This window comes from Nematolebias whitei, chromosome 22 (assembly GCF_014905685.2).
Source record: "Nematolebias whitei isolate Nwh7 chromosome 22, NemWhi1, whole genome shotgun sequence".
Lineage (NCBI taxonomy): Eukaryota > Metazoa > Chordata > Actinopteri > Cyprinodontiformes > Rivulidae > Nematolebias > Nematolebias whitei.
Window position 1 is genome coordinate 19,314,518 of NC_056519.1, and position 26,724 is coordinate 19,341,241.

Genomic DNA, 26,724 nt, shown 5'->3' on the forward strand with positions numbered 1-26,724 from the left:
AAAGGGGAATGTCCTTTTGTTGTTGTACATGTTCGCAGAAATTTATGGAAGTGGGTGCAAATTTTCATTTGATTTATTTTATTATTAAAAATTTGCCCCTTTGTCCCTAACCCTCTTCCGTAGACATGGCTTCACGTCTCACATCAAAACGTTCTTTTCGGAGTCTCGTTTTTTTCCCTCTAATGTTGAAAAATCTGTTTATTTCTTTTCCAGAATTTCAGTAACAACCACTAGAACCTACGTCGTAAGAACCCGAGCAGTTCTAATGTTCTAAAAAAAAAATAAGAGTACAGTAATATCAACTGGTAACAACCAGAGCTCGAGTTGCGAAACCTTCTGTTTACTTTTATTAGTTTCACTTGATGAACGTCCTCCGCCGTAACTCTGACGTCATCACGTAGACTATGATAGTATAAATACTAGCGCACGGCTTCACGTCGACTTCAAGTTCCGGTTGAAGTCGAAGAGGATCAACTCTTAGCTTTTTCGCCGGTTAAAAGGTAAGTAGTCACTTTCCTTTTGTTTTAGAGGACATTACTACACTAACTAGTCGTTTAAATCTCTTAATAAAAGTGATTTTGTTTCGTTTATTCCCGCCACGAACCGTTTCAAACTAGTTTTGTTAAGATTTTACGTCTCTTTTTCCAGTCAGTTGATAGTTATTTTATAGCTTTAAGACGAACTTCGCCCTTTTAAAGGTTAGTTTGATGTTTTTCTGTGCTGAAGCAGCGACAGCAGTTGTGAGGAAACTGAATACATCTGTACATGACTCGAATCTGCTGCTTGTGAAGGAAAAAAGTCCAAATTTTCCTCCAAAATGATTAGAAACTTCCAGTAATGTGTTATTACATAGATGTGAAGAAGACGGGGTGTGTTTAGGATCATTTCTCCTGTTTTGTGTAAATAATTGTACTGCTTTAGGTGTGGTAAAGTGCTTTAAACAGTTAAGTTTTTCCACAGAAAGCTTTGAAATAAATGATTAACTAACTAACAGCTGTAATAATCTTGGTAGGAGTCCTTGGAGTTATTTATTTATTAGCAGAAAAGACACATTTTACAACTTTAGCCTCTGATTTGCTGTCTTTCTGAATGCTATCGTGTACTTTTTGATAAATAAGTCAGTGAAGATAATATTTGTAATTAACCCATAAAGAAAATGTGACGTGCTCCTTTAAGTAACCTACTTTACAGTGAGGCAAGTTTAAACTGTTGGTAGTTTCCTCATTCATTTACTAGTTTACTGATGTTTTAATGCCTAAAGTGGAGTAAAATAGCTTCTTACAAGTTTTCTGCTGTAGGATATTATAGTTATTGTGTTACAATAGTGTTTTTTTTTTATTAAAGTTGAAATAAATGAATGAAATCAACAGGGTATTATTAATCTGAACAACAAAAAAGGTTAAATCGTGTCATCTGGACCAGTTTCTTTAAGCGAGAAACGTTCCGTCCCCCATCCAGAGGTTTTCCTCAGTTATTAATCATTAATCTGAGTTTACTGTAATCACAATAATAAAAAAAAAACACTTTTTTTTTCTGTCTTAACAGCAAGTCAGCATGCAGAACGGACACGTGGAGAACCACAGAACGGTCTCCAACAACAACAAGACCACAGAAGTGGACTTGAATCTGGACTCGGGCAGCATGGAGGACACGGTGGAGTTCAGACTCATGATGGCCTACGCTCAGAGGAGACGGCCAACGAAGGACGCGCAAACAAACTGCAGCGTGGAGGGAAACGTAACGACTCCACCTCAGATCAAGGCTGAAAAAGACGAGACGCAGGAGAGGAAGAAGAAGAAGAAGAAGTTTGGGAAGCGGCTGTGGACCATCTTCAGATGTATTAAACCTCAGGCTGATGAGACAGAACCACCACAGCACGGAGCAACAGAAGCAACGGACCAGGACGAAGTCAAAGACAGATGCTTCGTTCCTCAGGACGGTGAGCATCAGATTACAGCCACCGACAGAAACGACACTCGGTGAAGGATAAACATGTTTTGTTCAGAAGGCCAGAAAATGAATCACATTAGGGAAGCAGGAGTCGTTAAATTTATATTTTTAGGTCAAGTAAAGTTTTTATTAGCATGTTCAAAAAGTATATTGAAATAAGACGATGAAAGTGGATGAGGATGATTAATATGACTATAATTAACATAAAAAGAAACTAAAGATCCAGTATGTGTTTGATTTCTGCTCCTATAAAAGGAATATATTTTTAATTGAACTGTTGGCATGATTTATAAATAATCCAACATACTCAGCAGAGAGGGAAATAAATACAACTTTTTCTTGATTACCTCTTTAAAAACGAACATCATGGTCAGAAATGTATTTTCTTGAAAATGTCCCGTTTTTCACGACAATCCAAAATAATAATATACAATAAAAGTACATAAAACATTTACAGATACAACATTCATGTTGAGAAATATCCTTAAACTCAGTTTGCATTCACGGTGGAGTTTAGGACATTTCAAACGCACCTTCGTGTTGATTTCATTAATGTTCTGTAAACAAACGTATGAGCTAATCAGAATGTAGAAAAACCGGTTTAACCGCGATTAAATGGTGTAAATAAACAATGGAACTGTCTGTTTTCCTCGAGACGGCACAGAAACACGATCTGCAGTTAAAAACTGGATTTACAGGCGGCCTCGTGACTCGCTCACTCCCACTGCGTTGACTGGTTTCTAGTTTTGAGACTTTGTTTGTTTCATGACCGTTTGTTTGTTCAGATGTGGCTAAAGAGGAGGACGAGTTCGGCGAGTTGGCGGCTCGGGTGATGGGGATCGTTGATGAAATCGAGTTAAGCGCCTCAGACTTGGAGAAGGATGCTAAGGAAGGTGAGCCCTCTTGTTAGAACACCTCAAACTTCTTTAAGTGAGACACTTTCACACTAAAGCGTAAATAAAGATGTATGAACTCCATAATGATTAAATGTTTCTCCTGACTGAAACGTTTTGTTCTGTTTAGACGACGTGGAGAGGACGGTGGCTCTGCTGCTGAGGGAGACTGGAGACGAACTGGCTGAGAGGGTAAAAACACACCCCACCTTTTATAGTTTCAGTCCTTTAAGGAATCCTCTGGGAGTGACTGACTTTACTTAATTTAACACACTCCACCCCACTGGTTCAGAGTTGCACACCAGGTTTTTTTCCAGCTTTTGATCAACGGAACAAACCGATCATTAACTCCATTGTTCTGTTTGTTGCAGTTTAAAGAAGCTAACTTGGGGGTGGAGCTCTTCTTAAACTACAGCTTCTTCAGGGCAGTAATCCAAACTTTCCTAGAGAGCATAGGCTTCAGGAGTCGTGACCCGAATGCTCTGGGGCCACAAGCGTCACCCAAAACCCAAATCGCAGTGACCTGTGAGGTGAGGACACTTCCCGTTTGCTTTCTTGGCTCGTTTTTTTTAATTCAGCTACAGTGATGAACAGCTGAACTCAAAGGCCGCAAACGTTTTGTCCCCGACAGATCACGAGTCGTCTCTCAGCCGTGGACACAATGGCCTCGAGCCGCCTGCTGAGCTACGGAGCTCTGTTCCTGCAGGAGGATTACTCGGCCTGGGCTGAGCAGCAGGGCGGATACGTAAGTCCTCTCTCCTGATTGGTTCTGAACGGAAAAACTTTTTCAAACTAAATATCGAATATTCTGTTTTCAGGATGCAGCCTTCAGTGATGACGAGGTGGACTGATGAGGATGTCTCCATCCAGACGCACAGCGCCTCCCGCTGGCCTACACTGAAACCTGCATGAATCTCCGTTCAACTGATCCGAGCTCAAGAGCTGTGAAAAATTAAATCACTCATTTCACTCAGGTCTGAGCCACGCTCCTGAAACCTCCTGCTGTCGGCTCTTATCCTGCAGGACCCACAGGAACCTGAGCCAAACACGAGGAATGGACCATTAACACCTCAAAGGACCAAAATTATTTTAAAGACAAACAAGTGTAGTAACTTAAATTTTGCTTTTACCTTAATTTAATTTAGCATTATTTCTTTTGTGGTTAGGAATTATCATGTCTTGTTAAGCATTTGCACTTTTACCTACAAAAATTTTTTTGTATTTGGAAAAAAAAAAAAAAAAAGTTTAGCCACATTGGGATAATAAAGATCTGAATTACAGCATTTGTGTCAACATCAAGGATTTTATTTACACATCGGTGACTTCAGTGGCGAGGTACCACAGGGCTCCATTCTTGGACTCCTCTTGTTTATACCTCTTGCCATAGGTGCTACTGTAGTTTTCATAAACACAGCATACCTTTTCAAGTTTATGCCAATGATTGTCACATTTACTCTCCTCTGAAGCGCACTGCTGCACGCTCTGTCCAACCTCTTCTAGACTGCCTGACGGACATCAGGGTGACGTTCAACTTCTTAAATTTTAATGAGACTAAGGCAGAAGTTTTGTTGTTTCCACATAATTGTACCAACAGGAACCCCCTTGCTTTAACCTTTCCTCTGCTCCTTTTGAGAAAGGATTGTCACTAATCTGGGAGTGAAAATGGGCCCTTCCATGGAACTAATCATATAAACTCAATTGTTAAATTGTTTTTTTTTCAGTTGAAGCGACGGTCTAAATTAAAAACCACACTGTCCAGAAGTAACCTTGAGACTGTAACATGCTTTCATAACATCCAGGCTTGAATACTGCAATGCACTTTATGGACTCAGTCAGACGTCTAGGTCTTGTTTGCTACTGGTTCAAAATGCTGCAGCCTGATTTATCTGGTGCAAGCAAAAGAGCACATTTCTCTGGTACTGGCCTCCCTTCACTGGCTCCTGGTTCAATTCTGAATATATCTTAAAATCCTTTTTTGTTTTTAAATCTAATAATTCTGCCCCCTCCGATCTCGCTGATCTGCTGCAGCCATATATCCCACAGCGCTCTGAAGTCAGCAGATCAGATGCTTTTTATTGGTTCCATGCACATGTTTTAAGCTCAGAGGTGACGGCTGCAGGTTCAAAACTGGAATTGTTTGCCACCACATGTTAGGCAGGCTCCCACTCTTCCTGTTTTTAAGTTTAGTTTTAAAACTTATTCACTGGCCTTTGACCCAGTGTGAGTTGATTTTAACCTCACTGTTTTATTATTCTGGTTCAAAATTATTATTTTTTTTTTACTTATGTTTTTTGTACAGTGTGTTTTTATTGTACAGCTCTTTGGATTTACTTAAGTGCTTTTTAAATAAAATAGTTTGACATCTGTGAATCTTTTATATGAAAGTTTCTTGTAAGTTATTGTCATTGTATTGTGTAGATTAGTCTTGAGTTTTTCAAAAATTAAGTTTTTAAAAATTGTTTCAACTTTGAAATGTTTTTAAAAATTCACCTGTTTTAGGGACAGGCAGGTTTTAAAGTGATCACTTAAAATAATTTAATAGTTTATTAACTTTAATGATCAATATTAGTAAGTTTGGTTCGTAACTGAAAAGGTTGAAAACAATTAAAACGTAAAACCAATGAAAGTGGATAAGTTTCCACTTTTATTTTGAATAGTTTTGACTTTCTTCTTCGTGTAGTTCATATGTTGATCTACAGCGCCCCCTCGAGGCCAAAACAAGAACTGCAACCAAAACTCACGGATCCAACGGATTATACTTTAATATAAATATTTTAATTATTTATCCTCTCAGACACAGTTTGTTTTTAAAAAGCACCTGCAGTCGATAACTTTGCAGCTGCTGAGGGGAACTTTAACCTTCCGTCAACGGAGCGTGTCGCCGTCTGAAATGAGATCCAACCCGTTTCCCGGCAGGCAGCTCAACCTGCTCTCCGGCAGCAGCGCGCGGCTCCTCGTCAAACCGTCGCCCGCTGCTCGCTCGTTCACCTCGGCTCCTCGGAGCATGAAGGCCGCCTAATGTTTAACCCCTCGCCCCCGTTTCGGAAACACGCCCCTCCGGTCACGGACTACCCTCCGTCCGCCCTGGAGCCCCTCCACACGAGCGACACGACGTGGCCGCCGCCGGGCGCCAAGATGCGGATCTCCAAGGGAGCGGTGGTCGTGAGAGGAGTCCGCCGGCAGCCGAGCCCCCAAGCGGCCAGCCTGGAGAGCCTGGAGGCGGTGTGGGGCCAGAGGGAGCCGGCCGAGGTGACCCCCCGGAGCCCCGGGGCGAGGGAAGCTGCCAGAAACGGGATAGAGGGACACGGAGGAGGGCCCCCCCGGGCCAGGAAGAGCAGGTTCCGAGCCCCCGACGTGAGGACCATCTTCTCCCCCGGAGAGAAGGACCCCAGGGTGAAGGAGGAGTCCGGGGAGGGACACACCTTCGAGGCCGGAGGAGAGAACACCTGGTGCGACGTGTGCTGCCTCTACATCTTCCAGGGCGTTCTCACCTGTGCAGGTAAGACGTCCAACAGAGTCTTAGTGGTTTCTAAAGCTGGGGTTCGGGACCCCATTGTGGGTCACAAAACACCAGGTTGGGGGCCGCTTAAAGCAGCGGTTCCCAACTCTGGGCCTTGAGGAACACCACCCTGCTTGTTTTCGTTTCTCAGCTCCAGCACACCTGATTCAGTGGTTTAATGACGTCCTTAAGTTCAGCCTGTTAATCATCTTTCATTCATCTCAGGTGTTGGAGCAGAGCAACAGCTAAAACATGCAGGATGGTGTTCCTCAGGGACCAGTGTTCGGAACCCTGCCTTAAAGCATCTCTGAAAACAACAACTAAATATTTTCTATGTGCAAATTTTCACATTACTTGTTATAATATATATATATATATATATATATATATATATATATATATATATATAATAGATAAAATTAAAATGTATAATAAGCTTAAACTGTCGTTATAGTGTTTTTAGCACTAAGGATGTTTGTAGCGACTAGTTTGTATAGAAAGGTATTAAAGATTATTTGAGGAAAAACTGCAATAACTGAAGGAAACATCTAATCCAGGTCTGGTTCTTCACCTTGGTGAGTGCTGGTTTTACTCACAAGTAAACTTTTGGTACAGTTTAGTGTTATTTTAAAATCTTTATGTGATATCATCCTGTCAGCAGCCATGTCAGAATAAATCTGTCACTGATACGAGTCAACCACATGATAAAAAAACCCATCAGAGCCAAATGTTTTTCACAAATATTTGAAATGTTTCTTTTGACATTAAGAAGATAACAGTGCAGCGGACCACAGTTACTGACGAACTATTGTGATTACGGAAATAGAATTTACGATTTGAAGTCTATTTTTTATTGTAAATGAAGTCATCGGTGAGACGGAGCTCTCCTGCTCGAGTCGCCACTTGATTAGCCCTGCGTTGGTGCATCCGAGACTATTTTGTGTTTAAAAAAGTATTTTCAGGGCAAACACCTAAAATAATCAAATCCCACAAGGGAATTAAAACAACAGCAACCATAAAAAAAGGACAATTCATGTAGAGTTTTCCCTGTAAATTAGTTTTTTGGACCAAATGGTTTAAACGGTGTTTAAATGTGCATCATCAGCCGATGCTCATTAAATGAACAGTGACATTTTAGGTTCGTTCTGACGAGACTACAATGGATCATTTGTAAAGTGCATTCATCACGGTGACATAACTGATGGTTCTGCCCGACTTGTTGAAATGTTGTTAGTGACATTACCAGGCCGGGCCCGAAAATGTTTAGCTGCTGGAATGTGGGCAGTATGCTGAAGAACCAGTTGAAAGACGCCGAGCCTGACTGACTCGTCCAGTTCAGACTCTGGACTTCCCGCTGATGGTTTCTGACTAACAGCAGGAGGAAGGCCGAGTTCTTCCTAACGTGTTTCAGCTGCTGATGGTTTCTGACTAACAGCAGGAGGAAGGCCGAGTTCTTCCTAACGTGTTTCAGCTGCTGATGGTTTCGATCCTTCAGTTTCAGGACTTCTCTTGTTCCAGCTCAGCTCCAACTTCCATGTTTTCATATCATGATGAAACGCTCAGGAAAATATGCACTGGTTTAAGCTTCGACTAAACTGGTAATGATTAGCCGACTGATGTTAATAAGTTGTGAACTGAAAATACAACGAAATAAATGTACTGTGGCGCTTGAAAGTTTATTAACGCTTTATCATTTTATATATTTCTGCATAAATATTAACTAAAATATCAGATTTGCATGGAAGTCCTAAAAGTAGATAAAGAGAACCCAGTTGAGACAAAATATTAAACTTGATCATTTATTTATTGAGGAAAATGATCCAGTGTTACATATTAGTGATGGTAAAAGTATGTGAAGCTCTAGGATTATCAGTTAATTTGAAGGTGAAATTAGAGTCATGTGTTTTCAATCAATGGATGATGATCAGGTGCGAGTGGACCTGTTTGATCTAAAGAACAGGATCTATCAAAGTCTGATCTTCACAACATGTTGGTGGAAGTGGATCATGGAGGAACAAAGGAGGTTTCTGAGGAGCTCAGAAAAAGAGCTGTTGATGCTCATCAGGCTGGAAAATGTTACAAAACATCTGTAAAGAGTTTGGACTCCACCGATCCACAGTCAGACAGATTGTGTCCAAATGGAGGAAACTCAAGACCATTGTTCCCCTCCCCAGGAGTGGTGGACCAACGAAGATCACTCCAAGAGCAAGACGTTGAATAGACAGTGAGGTCACAGAGGACTCCAGGGTAACTTGTAACATCTGAAGGTCTCTCTCACATTAATGTTCATGAGTCCACCATCAGGAGAACTCTGAACAACAATGGTGTTCATGGCAGGTTTAAAGAAGAAAACGATTGCTCTCCAAAAAGAACATGGCTGCTCGTCTGCAGTTTGATAAAGATCACGTGTTGGAAGAATGTTTTGTGGACAGATGAGACCAAAACAGAACTTTTTTTGGTTTAAATGAAAAAAGTTCTGTTTGGAGAAAGGAACACACTGCGTTCCTGCATAAGAACGTTACCCCATCTGTGGAACATGGTGGTGGTAGTATCATGGTTTGGCTGTTTTGCTGCGTTGGGGTCAGGACGGCTTACATCATTGATGGAACAATGAATTCTGAATTATGTCAGAGAACTCTGAAGGAAAATGTCAGAACATCTGTCCATGAACTGAATCTCAAGAGAAGGTGGGTCATGACTCATGCTGCAACACGATGACTCTAAACATACAAGATGTTCTACCAAAGAATGGTTCAAGAAGAATAAAGTCACACCAAGGTTCACATACTTTTACCACTCACAAATATTTAATACTGGGTCATTTTCCTCAATAAATAAATGACCAAGTTTAATATTTTTGTCTCGTCTGTTTAACTGGGTTCTCTTTATCCACTTTTAGGACTTGTGTGAAAATTTGATGTTTTAGGTCACATTGATGCAGAAATATAGAAAATGATAAAGAGTTCACAACTTTCAAGCAGTACTGTGTGTGTGTGTGTGTGTGTGTGTGTGTGTGTGTGTAATTGTATAAATGAAAATAATGCAATACAAAAGATAAAACATTAATATCAGTAATTTTTAAATTTATTTTACAGCTTCTCTTAATCATTAACTTTTTTTAACCAGCTAACGCTAGCACACTAGCTAATGTAGCAAGTGAGCTAATGTAGCTAGCTAGCATGTTTAAACAGTCATTTTCTTTGGTGTTAGCTGTAGACTGTAGCTTTAAACAAAAGCACATGGTTTCAAACAACTGGAACATTTATTAATTAAATGAAACAAGATGTTTTTGCTGAGTATAGTTAGTTTTAGCTGTCACATCCTGTGTTGTACCGACTGTAGCAACAACCGTGTGACTTGGTATGCTAGCTTCTGCTTAATTTTAGCTGAAGGTTTTCATCCTTATTTCTTCTGTTTGACACACATCACAAAGACAGACTCAGTAAGTATTGTTTATAAAGTTACTGCATACTTTATAATCGTTTACATGTAGCTGCACCAGGAGAGTACCTCCATCAAAGTTTCACAATGATTATTAAAGTTTAGGGTTGAAAACTTAGCTACAGCTAAAGTCTGCTTTAACATCAGGCTTTCATATTCTGTTTGTGTCTAATATTTTGTGTTTAAATCTACATTTCTCTCAGCAAAATTAGTGTAATAAAAAGAGAAGCTACCAGTAATGGCACCGTAGCCGAGCTGCTAATTCATGAAGAAAAGTTGCTTTATTTTGCCGTTTTCACCTTTAAAACCTCGTATCTCTCATGAAACATGTCGAATTTTTAAATGTCGACAGCCTGTTGGTAAAATTTAAACCAACGAAGGCTGTGTTTACTTTGTAGGAAGCACAATTAGCAATGCTTGCTGCGCTAATAAACACTTTGAAAATATGTGGAAAACCATTTAAACATAGCTCTGTTTGCTTGCAGGTTATAACTAACAGTTCAGAGAAACATTAAATATACACAGGTATTCTGTTAATAAGTTATAGAGCCTATTATTGTCAGAAAAACTGCACCTGTTACTTCTGTTGTCCACATTTCAGCACAATAAATAACTATTATATGGCAAAATGAGCAATAATACAAAAAACACATTTAAACACAGTCTACTGTACAATACCACAATGTCTCCATGAGTCACTTATTAAAAGAACAATCACTTATAAACCTGCGAGAGCAGCAGTTTGGATCAGCTGAAGATTGATTTCTTTTGCTGTGCAGGTTCTTGTACGCTGAAATGTTTTAATTAAAAAATGTTTTTTCTTTGCAAAGCCTTGGAGATCATTTCATTCTGCATGTCAGATTCATTCTCAACTAATGGTGGTTGGTCTCCAAAATAAGTTGGTTATTTTACTGATCATGATTTACACCTTTTGATTTTTTTATACAATAATTTATGCATTTTCACTAACGAAACACAATAAACCAATTTAATTTAATGAACCAGGTCACTAAAGTGTTCAAAATGTAAATATGTCTGTAAATTATTTCCTTAAAGGTGTCATGTGTTGAAGAGTCTTTGTTTGGGGAAACCAAAGCAAAACTGTTTGTGTGGTAGGAAGTTTTAAATTAAAATAACTCTCCACCTAAACTAAAGCACGGTGGTGGCAGTGTTATGCTCTGGGGTTGGTTAGCTGCCTCAGATGTGGAAGTAATTAAAAAAAATGATGAAATCAGTGAAAGTGAAATGTATTTGTGGTGTCAGAAAGGAGGATTAGATGTTTTTTATAGATCAGCCGGACCTACAGCTAACATCAGCCGGCAAAAAAAAAGAAGTTAAAAAGGTAAAGGTAGCTATATATATTTCATAATTATTTTGCAATCTATTTCTTCATACTTTATTTTAGTCACATGACTCAAAACGTTCAACTCGTCCAGGAGATGGAGGCTACCACTTATTTTGTAACTTTAACTTTTTTCAAAATATTTGAATACTATTTGGGATCTCTTTAATTCCTTCAAAAACATTGTTCTCTTTAAAATCTACTTAAGCAAAGCAGCTTATGTTTCTGATAGCTTTTAGCTGTTGTTCTGCTACTTTTAGCTAGCATTTTGTTGCTTTTAGCTTTTAACTGTCCTTATGCATTTTTTATATTTTAGTTAGCCTTTTGCTAGACTCAACTATTCTTTTGCTCTTTTTAGTTTTTAACCAGCCTTTTGCTGTGTTTAGCTTCAAGCTATAATTCAGCACTTTTAACTGTTAACTAACCTTTAGCTACATCCAACTAGCCTCTTCATCTTTTTAGCATTTAACCAGCCTTTTGTTGTTTTCTTTAGCTTTTAGTTAACCTTTTGCTGCACTCAATTATTCTTTTCCTTTTTTTAAGCTTTTAGCTAGTCTTTTGCTATGTTTAGCTTTGAGCTATAGTTTAGCAGTTTTAGCTATTAGCAAACCTTTGGCTATATCTAATTACTCCTCCTTTTACCTTTTAACCAGCCTTTTGCTGTGTTTAGCTCTGAGCTACAATTTTGCACTTTTAGCTGTTAACTAGCATTTAGATACATCCAACTAGCCTCTTCCTGTTTTTAGTTTTAACCAGCCTTTTGCTGTGTTTAGCTTCAAACTATACTTTCACACTTTTAGTTGTTAGCTAACATTTAGCTACATTCAACTCGCCTCTTCTGTGCTTAACTTCTAGCTGTCGTTTTGCACCTTTAACTTTTAGCTAGCCTTTTGCTGCTTTTAGCTAGTTCTTCGCAACTTTTAGTTTTTAGGTAGTCCCATATTTTGCTTCTTTTAGCTTTATTGTGTCAGTTTCAGCTGTTTCAGCCAGTTGGAGTGATGTTCTTCCTTCAGCTCTCACTTTCTAGTGAAACTGGAACTTGTTTTTTAGTGTTATCTCTTGGATTTTGTCTCCCTGACTCTTATTTTGAAGTTACGTTGTGGGCGAAACATCCCACGATAAAAGAAGCCAGCGCCTCTTCAGGAAACGTCGTCTTGTTGTGATTCACGTAATCTGAACAGGTTCATTATAAAGCCAGCCATGAACCATGCGAGCTGCTGGGACACCTCATGAAGCGAACTTCAGACATTTGTCTTGCAGACGGAAACGATGACGCTCGTTGGACGAGTTCATCCTCGCCGTGCGTTGGCGTCCGCTCCTGTTTCAGTGTTTGTGTCTCTGAGCTGTCCCTCTTCCTGCGTGCCTCGTCTTTTGTGTCTCGATGAGATGCAGCAGCAGAAACTTGCAAACAGAGCCGAGGATCGATGTTCGGTTACTTTTACTGTTGCATTGGAGCGTTCTTGTCCTGAAGGAGATACATGTTTCATTTCAAATCTAGAGATGCTTCTCATCCTAAAGCCTCATTTTGAACTTCCGTGAGAAATTCTGAGGCTGATGACGCCTTCTCTGTGTGTGTGTCAGCTGCCGTCCTCGTTTGCTCGGTGGTTCTGACTGTTTGGCTCTACGACACACACTCAACGTGTGGCAGCGAGCGACACACACACATGCCGCCAACACAAATAGAGGAGGGGATCGGTGGAGATCAGACCACAGGCTGAGGCACGTCCGGCATGACGGCCAAGGATGAGTTTGCAGCTCAGGTTGTCGGATCTTCGTCTGGAAGCTAAAACGTCCCAGCAGGAAGTGCGTAGGACAGAGATGAGGGATGGGGTTTGTGGACAAAGTCGGCAGAAACGTGAGGAGGATGTCCAGGTTTTTCTGTCTATTTCCTAAAGCGATGCAGCGCTGTGGACGTCTGGAAGTCAGTCCTCTGTGGAGACACTCCGGTGAGCTCGCATTTAGACCGACGGGCTCCTCGGCCGTCGTTTCCTCTTCGTTGTCTGTTGTTTGGATCTTTTACCAACAGTTTAATGTAACATGAGAGGACGTCTCTGGCAGCATGCGACTATAAACACGGGTTGAAACAAACAAACTGTTTAAACTGAAAAAGCGAAGTAACAACTTTGTGTTTCCAGTGTGCGTTCATGCCTTGTGGTCATTTTATCCCTTTTTGTAGCTTCATCCTCTTTATTCTGAGCAGCTCAGGTTTTCCTCGATGAAATGCCGGGGCACAAGTCCGTGCAAGTTAAGGGAAAGAAAAGGGAAAAGTTTAGAAAACGAACCCGAACAAAGCAGCTGGTGGAGGCATTTAGCACACACCTGTCCCCTCACACACACCCGTCTTTGTCTGCAAGCCTCAGTGAAGTGTGTGCAACGAGAACACGCCGCACGTCTTTAACTAGATGCCCTTTTTACACCTTTTATCATTCAGAGCAAAAGTTTGAGGGTCATGATTCACTCAAATGTACTTAAAGTTAAATTAGATTAATTTATATATATTATTGTAACACAATAAGCAATAATGTCCAATTTCATGTTTGGGTAAGAAGCTTCTTATGCTCTAAATCAGGGTACCCAACCGTGGTCCTTGAGGAACACCATCCTGCATGTTTTAGTTGTTTCCCTGTTCCAGAGCACCTGATTCAGTGATTAATTACTTCCTTTTACTCATTAATCACCTTTCATTCAAACCAAGTGTATTGGAGCAGAGGAACAACTAAAACATGCAGGATGGTGTTCCTCAGGGACCAGGGTTGGGAGCCACTGATTTCTAAATACTTGATATTTCTATCATAAAACTTTGTTTCACTTGTCGAGGACACAAAGTGTTTGGATTTAAAAGAAAAGAAAATCAATCAGGAGCACCTGCCGTTTGTGTCGAGGATACTCTCAGCTACTACCACGCCAGTTTTAGCTCAATACCTGTACAATTTACTGAAGTGTAGCTGTTTTTGTGTTTAAAAAGGCATTTCTCGGTGTATGGCGACCATCTTGTATTGGGCTGACTTCGTACATTCAATGGTTACTTTCTGAAAGTTTCATTAAACTCCATCCACTGGTTGTTGGGATGTTTGAGTAACAAACACAGTTAGCATACGGCATTGTCTTTTGGCTGATAATAAACTGGAAAAGTAAAAGTATCTGACTAAAACATCGTTTGAATCAGAAAGTCGATTGTGTGGTGTCGACATTAAAACGTTTTTTCTGTCCATTATCAGTTTTTAGATAGAAACGGGAAAGTTATATTGTTTTTTTATTTTTTTTTTATTGTGTGAATGTTTATAAATCTTTCTTACTGGGATTAATTGTTCTGTACATTTTTCAGTATGTATCTTGTTCCACAATTTTTTGTTCCATTTCAGAAATTCATAAATCATAACGTTCAGCTCCTTCAGGACATTCCCTGACTTTTAGTATTTGTGCAACTTTTACTTTTTGAAATATTTACCTTTGACTGCCGTTTTTTTCTCATTGAAAACGTATAGAGCTCTTTTTGTTTCTCTGTGCTGTTTAAACCTTTTACTGCTCAGTTTGATTTTGTTCTGGTTCTGCTTTCTTCAGCTTCTTTGAGCTTCCTTCAGCTCATTTCAGCATTTTCAGCTATTTAGTTGCTCCTTTCAAGAGATTTGTGCTAAATTCAGACCTTCTTTTTTTGCATTTTAAGCTACTTTTAAAATATTTTCTGCTAATTTTAGCCTTTTTCTGTTACTTTCTTGAGCTATTTTCTATCTTTTTTGCATCTTTCTAATCATTTCAAAATTTCATGCTCCTTTCAGTCACTTTCTGGTACTTTCAGCATTTTTGCTTAGCTTTTTTCAGCTACGTTTTTGTGCTAATTTCAGCTATTTCTATGCTCCCTTCAGTTTCTTTCTGCTAAACTGAGCTTTTTCATTAACCTTTTAGGGTTTTTTTCAGCTAATATTAGCCTTTTTTCTGATTTGCTTATGGTAATTTTTGTCTTTTGTGCTTCTTTACATATATATATATATATACACTTATATATTTTTGCTAATTTCAGCATTTTATTTTTAGCCTTTTCCGATTCTTTTTTGCTTTTTTCAGATGTTTTTGTCATCTATTCAGCCTCCCTTTGCCTATTTCAACTTATCCTGCTAATTCCTGCTACATTTCTGCCATATTCAGCTTTTTTGTTGTATTTCTGCTGTTTTCCCATTTTTATTCTCCAGCTTTCAGCAAATGTCAGCTGTTCCATTTCAACTTGCATTTCCAATTTAGAGATGAAACTGTTTCAGCTGGTTTCAGCAGAAATAATTCAGCAATAAGCACCCACACTGCATTTTCACAGGAAATTACATTTCTCTAGTCTAAGTTTTTAAGGAGCTCCTTAAGTATGTGCAGTAAAAATACATAAAAGTATATCTTGTTGTGCTCTGAGTACATTCAGAAGGATTTCCCAGCCTGCTGAGGTCTGAAGTGTGTGTGCGTTCGAGTCTTTCAGCAGGTGGATGTTAGAGGAGCTGCAGCTCTCTCTGCACACACTGACTCAATTATGAACCAGGTGCTATAAAAGGTTCATGGGTGCCGGGACGTAACCCGTCCAGTCGGACCGGTTTGTGCTTCATGACCTCTAAGATGAATTTCCCAATAAGAGCCCATGGATGATGTGCGCATCAGAACATCTATTTCTGTTTCCATAAAAAAAGAAACAAGTCGATTTCTTCAGAGCTGCTAAAAAATCCTTACAAGACTACATTTCTTTTAGCTATTTATTAAAAAATTTTGAGTAGAAAATTGACAATAATATTGTAAAGGTGTTTGGTTTACTACTTTTAAAGATAAAATATTCAATTTGTGTTTTAGGCTCATCTGTTCTGCACTAATTGATTCTTATCAATTTTGGGCACCAAATAAACTATTTATTTTTAGAGTTTGTAAATCTAACAAAGAAAGATGGTAAGAAAAAAAACAACAACACTAAAGTCAAAGTCTTCAAAGTTCAAAGTTCCAACGACGACGACTACAGATATGTTTTCCTGCCCAATAAATCAAGAAAGTAATAAGTAATAACTAAGTGAAAAGTCAAAATCTCACAAAAAGTTCAAAATAACGAATGGAAACATTTATTTAAAGATGTTTTATGTCAACATTTCACCTGAACGCTACTTGAAGCTAAAGCTAAGCTAATTAGCTTTTAGCAGCAGCATATTATTTCATAATAAATCATTTTTATTATGATTTCCTGCTCCCTTTCCGACATGAATATACACTAAACATAAATTTGTATAAAACTGTATGCTTGTCTAGAAACTGGTTTGTGTAAAATAAATGATATGGGGAGCCAATAAAATAAAATACCAACGTAGCTCCGCTAGCTTTTAGCAGATTAGCTGCGCAATAATATCTCAGTCGAGAGCTACAACTGACATTTTATTAGTAAATATTTATTGCCTGTTTAATTTTTGTCACTTTTTTTTGTTTAGAATTTAGCTCTTTAAAAAAAAAAAAAGATTTTGTGAAGACTGTGGCATTTTCTCAAATTAGCCAGTTAAACTAATAGCCTAGCTAGCTAAAACAATAGGAAATGAGATGCAGCTAACAAAAGGCTACTTATCATTTTAAACACCATATAATTTATTTCTTTATAACATTTGGTCTCTGCCAACAACTCTTTTGTGTTAATTTGCATTTAACTGATTGTCCGTAGTTGTTCTCTATAGCGCTGCTGCAAGGAGGTCTTATCTGATTTTGGTGTTATATTGAGGTCCTGTCTTCACTACTTTAATATTTTAAAGCTAATTTGTCTCAGTTCTTATCAATAACTACAAATTCTGTATATAATTCCAAAAGATAAATTAATAAATACACATTCTTCACCACCAGATGGCATTAACATCCACTTTGACGATAAAATGCACAGAGAGAGAGGACATCCGCACAAATAATTGTTTTTGTTGCTTTTATTTTTAAACTGTTTATAATTTTCTCTTAGTCTTTATTCTTTTCAAGTCACAACAAAGTTTAAAGATGGCAAAATCAAGATTAAGCAAAACAGATGTAGAAAAAAATAAAACTGCTCCATTGTTGTTTTGGGTTCAGGGGCATGCGAGAAATGAGCGGCTGCATCGTTGTCGTTTGTAGAAAGTCATCATTTTGAGTGTGCAACTTTTGCACATGAAACAGAACTTTTAAAATTGTTTTTCCTCACCAAAACCTGTTTACACGCAGCTGAAATGTGCCGACTCAGCAAAAATAAAGTAGAATAGTATCTCAGACGAAGCCTTAAGGAAGTTGCCTACGTTCATAAAATTGTTTCGGAAGATAATTACCCCAACTTTTATCATATTTCATATTTTCACTCAAAATATTAAGCGTGAACCTCTTTGACGCACCAAAATTGCTAAATTTATTAAGATGGGCACCACAAACGATAAAGATATGTCGTAGATTGAGTTAGAAAAAGGTCTCTTTTAGCAATTCAAAAGCTTTTCTGCATATTTTTTTCTGTTTATTTTAAAATAAACTTGTAGTTTGGATGCAGAGCTTTTATAGTTTGAGTTCGTGGTTTTGTTGTCGGACAGGATCAGGATGGATGAGTCGGTAAACTGATGGACAGGAAGCTTGGATGTCTTAATCATAACAAGCTCTGAGCCGAGCTATACAGAGAGGAGAGATTAGCTGAGTCAGCAGTCCGTCCATCCACTGTCTGAGTCCGTCACGCCGCGGCCTCCATCTGACCGTCACATCAGCCACTCAGCACAACAGACAGGAGGAAGGCCGCTGCGCACATCCCAGGTCTGAGCAGAGCAGAAGATGCAGAGTGAGGACCGTGCGCTGCTTTATCTGTCTGTGCAGGTGTGTGTCTGTGTGCGTGTTCTGATCTTAAGTGATGGTGAGCTCTAAGAGCGAGATGGGAGCGGCCATGTGCAATCTGTTGGATAAAGTTGGGCAGCACGTGAGGAAAGAGTCGACAGGTACGATGGTGGGAGGTGCCGTGCGTTTGTTCCATGTGGCCAACTCTCCTCTTTAACTTTTCATTTTACTTCAACTTTAGCTTTTTGTGTAAATCTTCATAATAATTTCATTTTTCTTGTATTTTCACTGTAAATGCCTGTAATCGTTAAATTAGACTTTACAATTTAAAAGTGTTAGTTAGCGTTAAGGTGTTAAAGCAGTTGTTCCGGTTGTGTTGCTGTTTTTATCACTTGCAGCCTAAAGTTGATGATGCTTCTTCCTGTCTGTATTTATGTTTTTGTTGGTAAAATATACCATGAACTAGCGGTATAATTTAATGGAAAGTGCAGATAATAATCATGACATGATAGCTACAGTTGACTTTTGGAGCCAGTATGGCTGCCACACCTCAGCTGATACAAAATGTCTCCAACTCGGTGCATTTTATAGAAGCTGATCTACAATGTGATGTATGAGATACTTTCCTTTATTCTTTGTTGTTTGACACTAATTTTCTCATTTTGTATTTATGTTTTGCAAGACTTAATGTTTGTAATACTCCTTTAATTAGTACAAAAAGTGTACAAAAGTGCAGGAGTTTTTTTTTTTTCTTTCCCACTTTGGTGCTGTTTTTCTAACAGAAATGATCCCATTAGCTCCCCTGAAGGATTTTAATACAAAACCTTTTTCCTGAATTTGCATGCCGTTGGTGTCATTTGCAAAATGTGAGCTGATACCTGCAGTGTGTCCATGTCAGGGCGGTATTTGCATTTCCGTTGTGTTTGCATGTCTGTCGTCTCCTGAAATCACAGAAAGCACATTCCTCTGTTGACCTTCTCAGTCCCATCCGTCTTGTTTTGTCTGGCAGCGGTGAGCTGATGTGCAGTCGTGTCTCCGCAGGTTGTAAGTACGCGTGTCACGCCGACTGTCGGGACAGAGTGTCGCTCGACTGTCATCCTGCGTCGTCACCCGTCAGCCAGGACCAGCTGAACAACAACACGCCGCTCCACGTGAGTGCACGTGTTTTTACTTGTTCGTGCTCGGAAAAATCCACTTTCCTGCAGTTTTTGTTTGATAATGTGTCGTTTTAACCACTTGTTGTGTTCATTTTTATTTAAAAGTCCTTGCTTTTCAAACACACCCTGAGTTACTCACATTTCAGGGCACTTTATTGTTTTTTTTAAACAATATTTTGTTCCTAAGATTAAAAATAGAAGCACTAAACTAAAACTGGGAAATCTAATTTTTACATTCTATGATTGAGCTAAGACTTGGACAAATTATATTAAAATAAGATTAACATCAGTCCTCCAGAATCAAGAACGCAAACCCAGATTGTATTTTTTTAATTCGTTCAGAAAATTTCTTCTTGTTGTCGTTTCAAGAATAACCACTAGATGGCGATGGAGGCAAAGAGTTTGGATACTTGTATTATCAATGAATAAAAGAAAAAGAAAATGTGTTTTTATTTACTAGACATCTCCTAAATAATATCACATTCAGCTAGTAAAAAAGATAAAGTAAAATAAAAGTTTTTTTTAATGTATAACTGTAGAATGAATGCAGTTTTCTGCAACAAACACATTTAAAAAAAAAAAACTAACATTTGGAATATACATTCAAATTGTTAATAAAGGTCTTATTGTATCTAAAGTGACCCAAACAGAAAGAAACATGACAGTATGAAGCTGAAACAGATGATTTTTATTAAAACTGAGTTACTTTAAGCAGAAATATTGGAGTTTGTTGTCGCTTTGCTTAATTTTTTTGGGGGCTGTTGAGTGAATAAAACAAACTGCAATGAGGTTCTTGAGTTGTATTTTGTTGGTTTAATCTAAAAAAAAGTTTTGTCATACATCATAATGTGGGGTTTTAATGATTTTTAGTAGCCGTACATCATATGAGGTAGATAAAATTAAAATAGATTTCCCCGAGACGACGACAGATTTTGGTGAATCGAGCTCTGCAGCTCTGAGGTACTTCTCAGTAGAAACATCATTTTAAGTTTGAAGAGTTCACAGAAAGTTGGACTTGACATAACTTGAGTGGCATTTTGAAACAGTTTTCACACAAATACTGTTTCCGCTTCATGACTTATAGATTTGACCTGAGACTGTTCAACACAGAGACCATCTTTACAGCTGTCTAAAGGTTCACAAATCTTCGCAAGCAAACTTCTTATTTCCACACGTTTGCACGTCTCTTACAAATTAAACAACAAAACGAAGGACTTATGGTCCTCTTTTACCCTGTGTGTATTTAATGTGCTGCATGTCCTACATGAAGGGTTGCAGAAACATAAAAATTGACGAGCACGACCATCAGCACCTTCTGCCACTCACAGTTCAGGGATTTGTTCCATCAAACGTAAAATTTCTGCACAGTCATTGTTTGTCTCTGTCTCATAATTAGTCTCTGCCTCTCATACATCTTTCTGTCAGGGAGTGAGAGACAACGGTATGCAGTTACCATGGTCACCGTAATGAGCCACTAGCACCAGCTTTAACATTTCGTTTGATCTTGGTTATTTTTACAGCTTGTGTTGTTACAAAATGAAGATCCAAAAAGCTTTTTGGCTTCAGAGCAGAAAGATGTTCAAAACACTTAAATCAGTTTTTGAAGACAGCGGAGGAATTACAGCGTAAACAATCACAACAGCAATTAGAGAAATTGCATTTCCTGCGAAAATGTGCTTATTGCAGAAGAACTTGGCTGAAAAACAGCTGAAATTAGCTAAAAAACATTCTGAAATGTAGCTGAAATGGAAGAACAAGCCTAAATTAGCTAAATAAAACAAATAGAGCACATATTTGCTTAATTAGGTTTAAATTAGTGTAAATGAGCACAAAAAATATAGAAAATGTATTTTATGAAAGTTGAAATTAGCAAAAAAATAGCTGAAAAGTAGCTGAAAAGGCAGAAAGAAGCCTAAACTATCCAAAGGAAGCAGAAATAACTGAAATGAGATTCTTTTTAAAATGTGGAATTAGCTGAAAAAGCTAAAATTAGGATCAAAAGATGTATCCAATAGTAGCTGAAAGAGCAGAAAAAGTTGAAACTAGCAGAAAAAAGCTTAAACGAGCATAACAAGCTGAAATTAGCATAAAGAAGTTAATTAGGCTGAAACAGTCTAACAGTCTATCTGTTTTAAATTGTGCTCTATAAATAATATGACTTGAAAGCAGAAATTAACATGAAAAACTTGAATTTATCTGGAAACAGCTGAAATTAACTAAAATATGCAACAACAAAAAAAGGAAAGCTAACTGAAAAGTTAGAACAAGCTTAAATTAGCAGAAGAAAACAGACAGAACACGTTTGCACAAAAAGTGGAAATTATCTGAAAAAAAAGCTGAAATTAGCAAACAAACAGCTAAAATGTAGAAAGAAGCTTAAATTACCAGAAGTAAGTGGAGAGAGCTTAATTTTGCTGAATTAGGCTGAAAAAAAGTTGAAATTATTGCAAAAAAATGTGGAATTACCTGCAAAAGCTAAAATTGGCATAAAACAGCTAAACAGTAGCTGAAATAGCAGAAGAAGCTGAAACTTGCAGACATAAACTGAAAGGAGCATAACAAGCTGAAATTAGCAGAAAGAAGTTAGAAGAAGCACAAAAATGTTGTGGTTAGCAGAAAGAATCGAAAGTTACGTATGTAACTACGGTTCTATGAATCCCGGATGACCGCCAGAGGGCGGTGCTGAAAGCACTGAATGTTCCCTTCGCGCATGCGCTGATTCGAGTAATAATACCAACGGAGTCACAGGTGTGACACGGATGACCAATCAGAGGCTATATAGCCCGACGTCATCCGCTGCTCTGCTCCTACAGAATCTTCTCGCGAAACGCAAGGATTCTGAGTGACGGAGAAGCTCTGGCGGTCATCCGGGATTCATAGAACCGTAGTTACATACGTAACTTTCGTTCTATTTCATCCCTCCTGACCGCCAGAGGGCGGTGCTGAAAGCACTGAATGACTAATATCAACGATGTCACAAGGAATCCTAACACCTACCTCACTGAGGAGGCCCAGAGGACCCTTGTAGAAGAACCTGGCCCAGGGGATGAGGGGTGGCCACGTTAACTCTATAAAATCTGGTGAACGTGCTTGGGGAAGCCCATGATGCAGCAGCACATATTGCTTCCAGCGGAACCCCTCTCAGGGCAGCCCAGGAAGCGGAGACGCTCCTGGTAGAGTGAGCCTTCAAGCCGACCGGGAGGGAGCCGGGCCCTGCAGCATAGGCGTGGCAGATGACGTCCACGATCCAGTGGGAGAGGCGCTGTTTGGAAAGAGGACAGCCTAACCTAGGGCCTCCATAACACACAAACAGCTGGTCTGAATGTCTTATCACGGCAGTAGCTGCAACATATGCCTCCAGTGCCCTTACCGGGCACAATAATGCAGACCCCTCACCAGGTGCAGGCTGAAAACGTGCCAGCCTCAACGGTTGGTTAGAGTGAGAGTGAGACAACACCTTTGGTACGAATGCAATGTTTGGCCACAAGGTAACACACGAGCCCTCAGGGCCCCACCTGAGACATGAGGGGCTGATTGAGAGAGCATGTAGCTCGCTGACCCTCTTTGCTGAGGTAATAGCCAACAAAAAAGCCGTCTTACATGAAAGCCACTTGAGGTCCGCCTGCGACAGAGGCTCGAAAGGAGGACGGCACAGAGCTTCGAGAACCAAGGGAAGGTCCCAACCTGGTGCTCGTGGAGCTGTTGGCGGGTGTGACCTACGGGCACCACGCAGAAAAAGAGAGACTAGATTATGGCTCCCTACCGTACAGCCATCAATGCCAGTGTGATTAGATGATATTGCCGCTACATAAACTTTAAGCGTCGAAGGACAGCGACCCTTACCAAGTAGAGACTGGAGAAACTCCAGAATGGTGGGTATTGTACAGGAGACTGGATCCTTGTTGTGATCCGAACACCATTGGGAAAACAGGCGCCACCTGTTTTCGTACTGCTGACGAGTAGAGGGTGCCCTGGCGCCCAGGATGGTGCGTCTGACGGGGCTCGAAACTCCAGTCAGCTGCTGTCCTAGCCTTGCAGTGGCCACACCCACAGCCGAAGACGTTGAGGATTGGGGTGCCATATCAGTCCCCCCAACTGAGACAGCAAGTCCCTTCTGGTCGGAAGACACCATGGGACGCCCTGACATAGACTTCGTAGCAGTGGGAACCATGGTCGCGCTGGCCAATACGGAGCCACCAGCAGCATCCTGTGGCCCTCCTCGAGGACTCTCTGAAGGGTTGGCCAAATTAGAGAAAGGGGTGGAAAGGCATATTGAAGGACCCTTGGCCAAGGATGAGCCAATGCGTCCTGGCCTAGCGCACCCGACGCCCCCGTAAGAGAGTACCATAGGGGACACTGAGTCGACTCTTCCGTCGCAAACAGGTCTATCTCTGCCTGACCAAAACGGTCCCAGATCATCAGCACTATGTCTCTGTGGAGGGACCACTCTCCCGGAGGGGACTCTTGGCGGGAGAGAAAATCTGCGACCTGATTGTGTCGCCCTGGCAAGTACGCTGCCCGCAGGGTGGACAGGCGAGGAGAGGCCCATTCCAGGAGCTCTCTGGACACACTCAGAAGTTGTGCTGACCTGGTGCCCCCCTGATGGTTGATGTGGTAGACAACAGAGGTGTTGTCCGACCGAACAAGTACATGCCTCCCTTCCAGGTGAGGCAGGAAGTGCCTGAGTGCCAAGTGCACTGCACGCAGCTCCAGCACATTTATATGCTTGGAATGGTCTCTTTGACCCCAGCGGCCCTGAACCGCTCTGCGTTGCCATACAGCCCCCCATCCCATGGAGCTGGCATCCGTTGTGACCACTTCCCTGCGACACACTACCACTCCCATGGGGACACCCCTGGACAAATAATCTTCGTCCCTCCATGGAGTCAAGGCATGAAGACATGACCACGTCACTGCGAGCTTGCGATGCCTGTGCAGCCTGGCATCCAGGCGAAAGCTGTTGAGCCACCTCTGCAAGGGGCGAAGTGACAGCAGGCCTAAGGGCACCACCCGAGTGACTGATGTCAGCTTGCCGAGTAGTTGCAGGAAGGCAACATAGGGGAGCTGCTTGCCCAGCCTGAACCGATTGACCAGCTGGAGTATGCCGGCCACCCTTTGAGCGGATGGGCGAGCTCTCATTGAAGATGAATCCAGAACCACCCCAAGAAAGGTGGTCGTCTGGGAAGGGATCAGGCAGCTCTTCTCCAGGTTGACATTGAGGCCTAACTGGGACATATGAGCGAGCAGGTGGTTTGTGTCGTGAAAGGCACAGGCCTGAGACGGGGCGCAGAGAAGCCAATCGTCTAAGTACGGCAGAATCTTCACTCCGCAGGCCTGCAGAGGAGAGAGGGCTGCCTTCACGCACCGAGTGAACACCCTTGGGGAGAGAGAGAGCCCGAATGGAAGTACCCGGAACTGCCAGTGGTGACCCCGATAGGCAAACCTGAGAAAGCGGCGATGTTCTGCCGCAATAGGCACATGAAAATATGCATCCTTCAGGTCTACAGACGTGAACCATTCTTCCCTTGTGACAGCTTGAAGGACTTCTGCTGTTGTGAGCATGTGGAAGGGCAGCTCCTTTAGGTACTGGTTGAGTCCCCTCAGGTCTAAAATGGGACGAAACCCGCCCGTCTTCTTTTGCACAAGGAAGTAAGTCGAGTAATAGCCCCTGGGTTGTTGCAGAGGGTCCACTGCCTCTATTGCGCCCTTGGCCAGGAGGGCGGAAAGTTCCTGGTCTAGTGCTTGAGCTTTCACCGGGTCGGCGATTACAGTCATCTTGACCCGGCCTGAGATACGAGGCCGCCGTCGGAACTGTAGCCGGTAACCATGGGTCAGAGTGGCAACCACCCATGGGTCCACGGCGTGAGCAACCCAATAGCTGAGCTGCTGGTGGGAGAAATATCCGACGGTCGGCCTGATGGCATCACCGTCTCCCTCCACGACCCCTAGGGGCCGTGGGGGGGCGGCAGCCAGAGTCCCTGGTCCGAGCCTGCCCAGCTGGTCGGTGGACCAACCCACGAGAGCTCCTGCTGGGCCTTTGCTGAACCGCATGAGGGTAAGGACCACCCGGCCGGTTATGACCCCCAGGCGGCGGCTGCATGCTGGAGCCAGCCGACAGGCGCCTTGGATGCCGAGGAGGTGGAGGGGGCATTGGCCTGCTAAGGCTCGAAAATTGCTGCCTTCTCTGTCGTGCCTGGACAGTCCGTTCCAGTGCTTCCAAGGCAGCCGAACCGAACAACTCCCCCGGCACCACTGGGACATTACGGAGGGCTCTACGGCATGGCTCAGTCAACGCTGACTGAGCTAACCAGACCTGTCGGCGAGCTTGGACCAAGGAGGACATCACACGCCCAAGCTCCCTCGTCATTAGTGCAAAGGCCTGAAGCGCTGCATCGTTAAAGCCCATCGCTGCTGTCGCACCACTAGTCCCCTGAAGGGACGCGGAGAGGGCAAGCATTAGGTGTGCCAAGGAATTACCTAGGCGGCCAGCACGCGCTCCGGCGGCATAGGCTCTGCAGAGGAATTCATCCGTGACACGACACTGAGCTCGTGGGCACCGAACATGACTGCGCAGAGCTTCATCTGGTGACACGATGAGAGAGGCAACAGCAGGTTCTATCGCTGGCATGCGATCCAAGCCTGCTGCAGCCGGCTCATGCATGGCCGCCAACACTCTGCCATCTGCAGAGAGGCGCGCAAAGGCCTTGGGGTCCCGCCAGCAACCATGCAACTCCCTCAGGAACTCCTCTGATGGAGGGACAGAAAAGGAAGGAGGGGTCAGTCCGCGCCTGAAGAAGGCACTTCCAGGGGTGGACGCCTCTGGTTGCGGGACGTCCAGCTGCAGTTGTCTCAGGGCCATACGCATAATGTCCTGCATCGAGCCGTCACCCGACCCACTAACTGCACTCCGAGAAGAAGAGAGTGAAGCTGTCTCTGAGACTCGAGATGAATGCCCGTCCTCCTCACCTAAAAAGTGAGAGGCAGAGGCAGCCAAGGATAGCACATCCTCCTCCACAGCCAGTTCAGGCATGGGTGGGGAGGAGAGTCCAGTTGCTGCCACTGGTTCAGTTCCCAGTTGGTGTACCTGAAAAAGGGACTTCATCTCCGCTAATTCAGCGGAGAGCTGCTCCACCCTTGTGGAGAGGCCCCTATCAGACCTGGCTCGCTTCTTCCCAGGAGGGGCCACAGAAACTGCGGCCTCAGTCCGGCGCTTCGAGCGCCTAGGTGGAGCCTCCTGCCCAGAAGGCGGGAGGTCATCGCCGAGTTTGGGGCGAAACTGGGCCAGCCGGGCCGCCCTCACAGCATGCGACATGAAGCTGCAATTCATGCAGGGGTTCTCTGACAGGGCATCCACCAGATGGTCATGTCCAAGGCAGGCAGGACACAGGTCGTGACCGTCATCTATCTGGAGCATGGCTCCACAGACTGTACAGCAGTGAGAGCCGTCCATGCTCCTTACCCAGCTATGCCCAAGATATTCAGAGGGGCTAGCACCACTAGCTCAGCTGTTAAAAGAGGACAATTGGGAGAGGGGGCACGAACGCTCGCCTTCACCAATCAAACAAGGTCAAAACTCAGAGAGGCTAGCACCACTAGCTCAACTGGTAAAAGAAGACAATTGGGAGAGGGGGCGCGAACGCTCGCCTTCACCAATGAAAACAAGGTTAGAAC

At 41.9% G+C, this 26,724-nt stretch overlaps 2 protein-coding genes across 2 annotated transcripts in view; both read left to right on the forward strand.

Moving 5' to 3' along the window:
- Positions 1-445: 445 nt before the first annotated feature.
- On the forward strand, positions 446-3,951 carry LOC119428009 (apoptosis facilitator Bcl-2-like protein 14). Its single transcript, XM_037695654.1, has 7 exons — positions 446-500; positions 1,546-1,939; positions 2,736-2,843; positions 2,974-3,035; positions 3,215-3,373; positions 3,475-3,588; positions 3,662-3,951. Exons 2-7 carry the CDS (start codon positions 1,555-1,557, stop codon positions 3,692-3,694), a joined length of 861 nt encoding a protein of 286 aa, XP_037551582.1. The 5' UTR covers positions 446-500; positions 1,546-1,554; the 3' UTR covers positions 3,695-3,951.
- A 1,759-nt stretch (positions 3,952-5,710) lies between these two features.
- rassf3 (Ras association domain family member 3) overlaps positions 5,711-26,724 on the forward strand; it is a 73,662-nt gene continuing 52,648 nt past the window's right edge. Inside the window, exons 1-2 of the mRNA XM_037696228.1 lie at positions 5,711-6,342; positions 18,938-19,047. Coding sequence (XP_037552156.1) covers positions 5,862-6,342; positions 18,938-19,047 — 591 coding nt within the window. The 5' untranslated portion in view covers positions 5,711-5,861. The remainder of the gene's footprint in view (positions 6,343-18,937; positions 19,048-26,724) is intronic.

Coding starts and splice junctions, on each gene's coding strand:
- LOC119428009 (XM_037695654.1), top strand. CDS start 1,555: ATGCAGAACGGACACGTGGAGAACCACAGAACGGTCTCCAACAACAAC. Junction 2,844..2,973: donor GGAGAAGGATGCTAAGGAAG/GTGAGCCCTCTT, acceptor TGTTCTGTTTAG/ACGACGTGGAGAGGACGGTG. Junction 3,036..3,214: donor GAGACGAACTGGCTGAGAGG/GTAAAAACACAC, acceptor TGTTTGTTGCAG/TTTAAAGAAGCTAACTTGGG.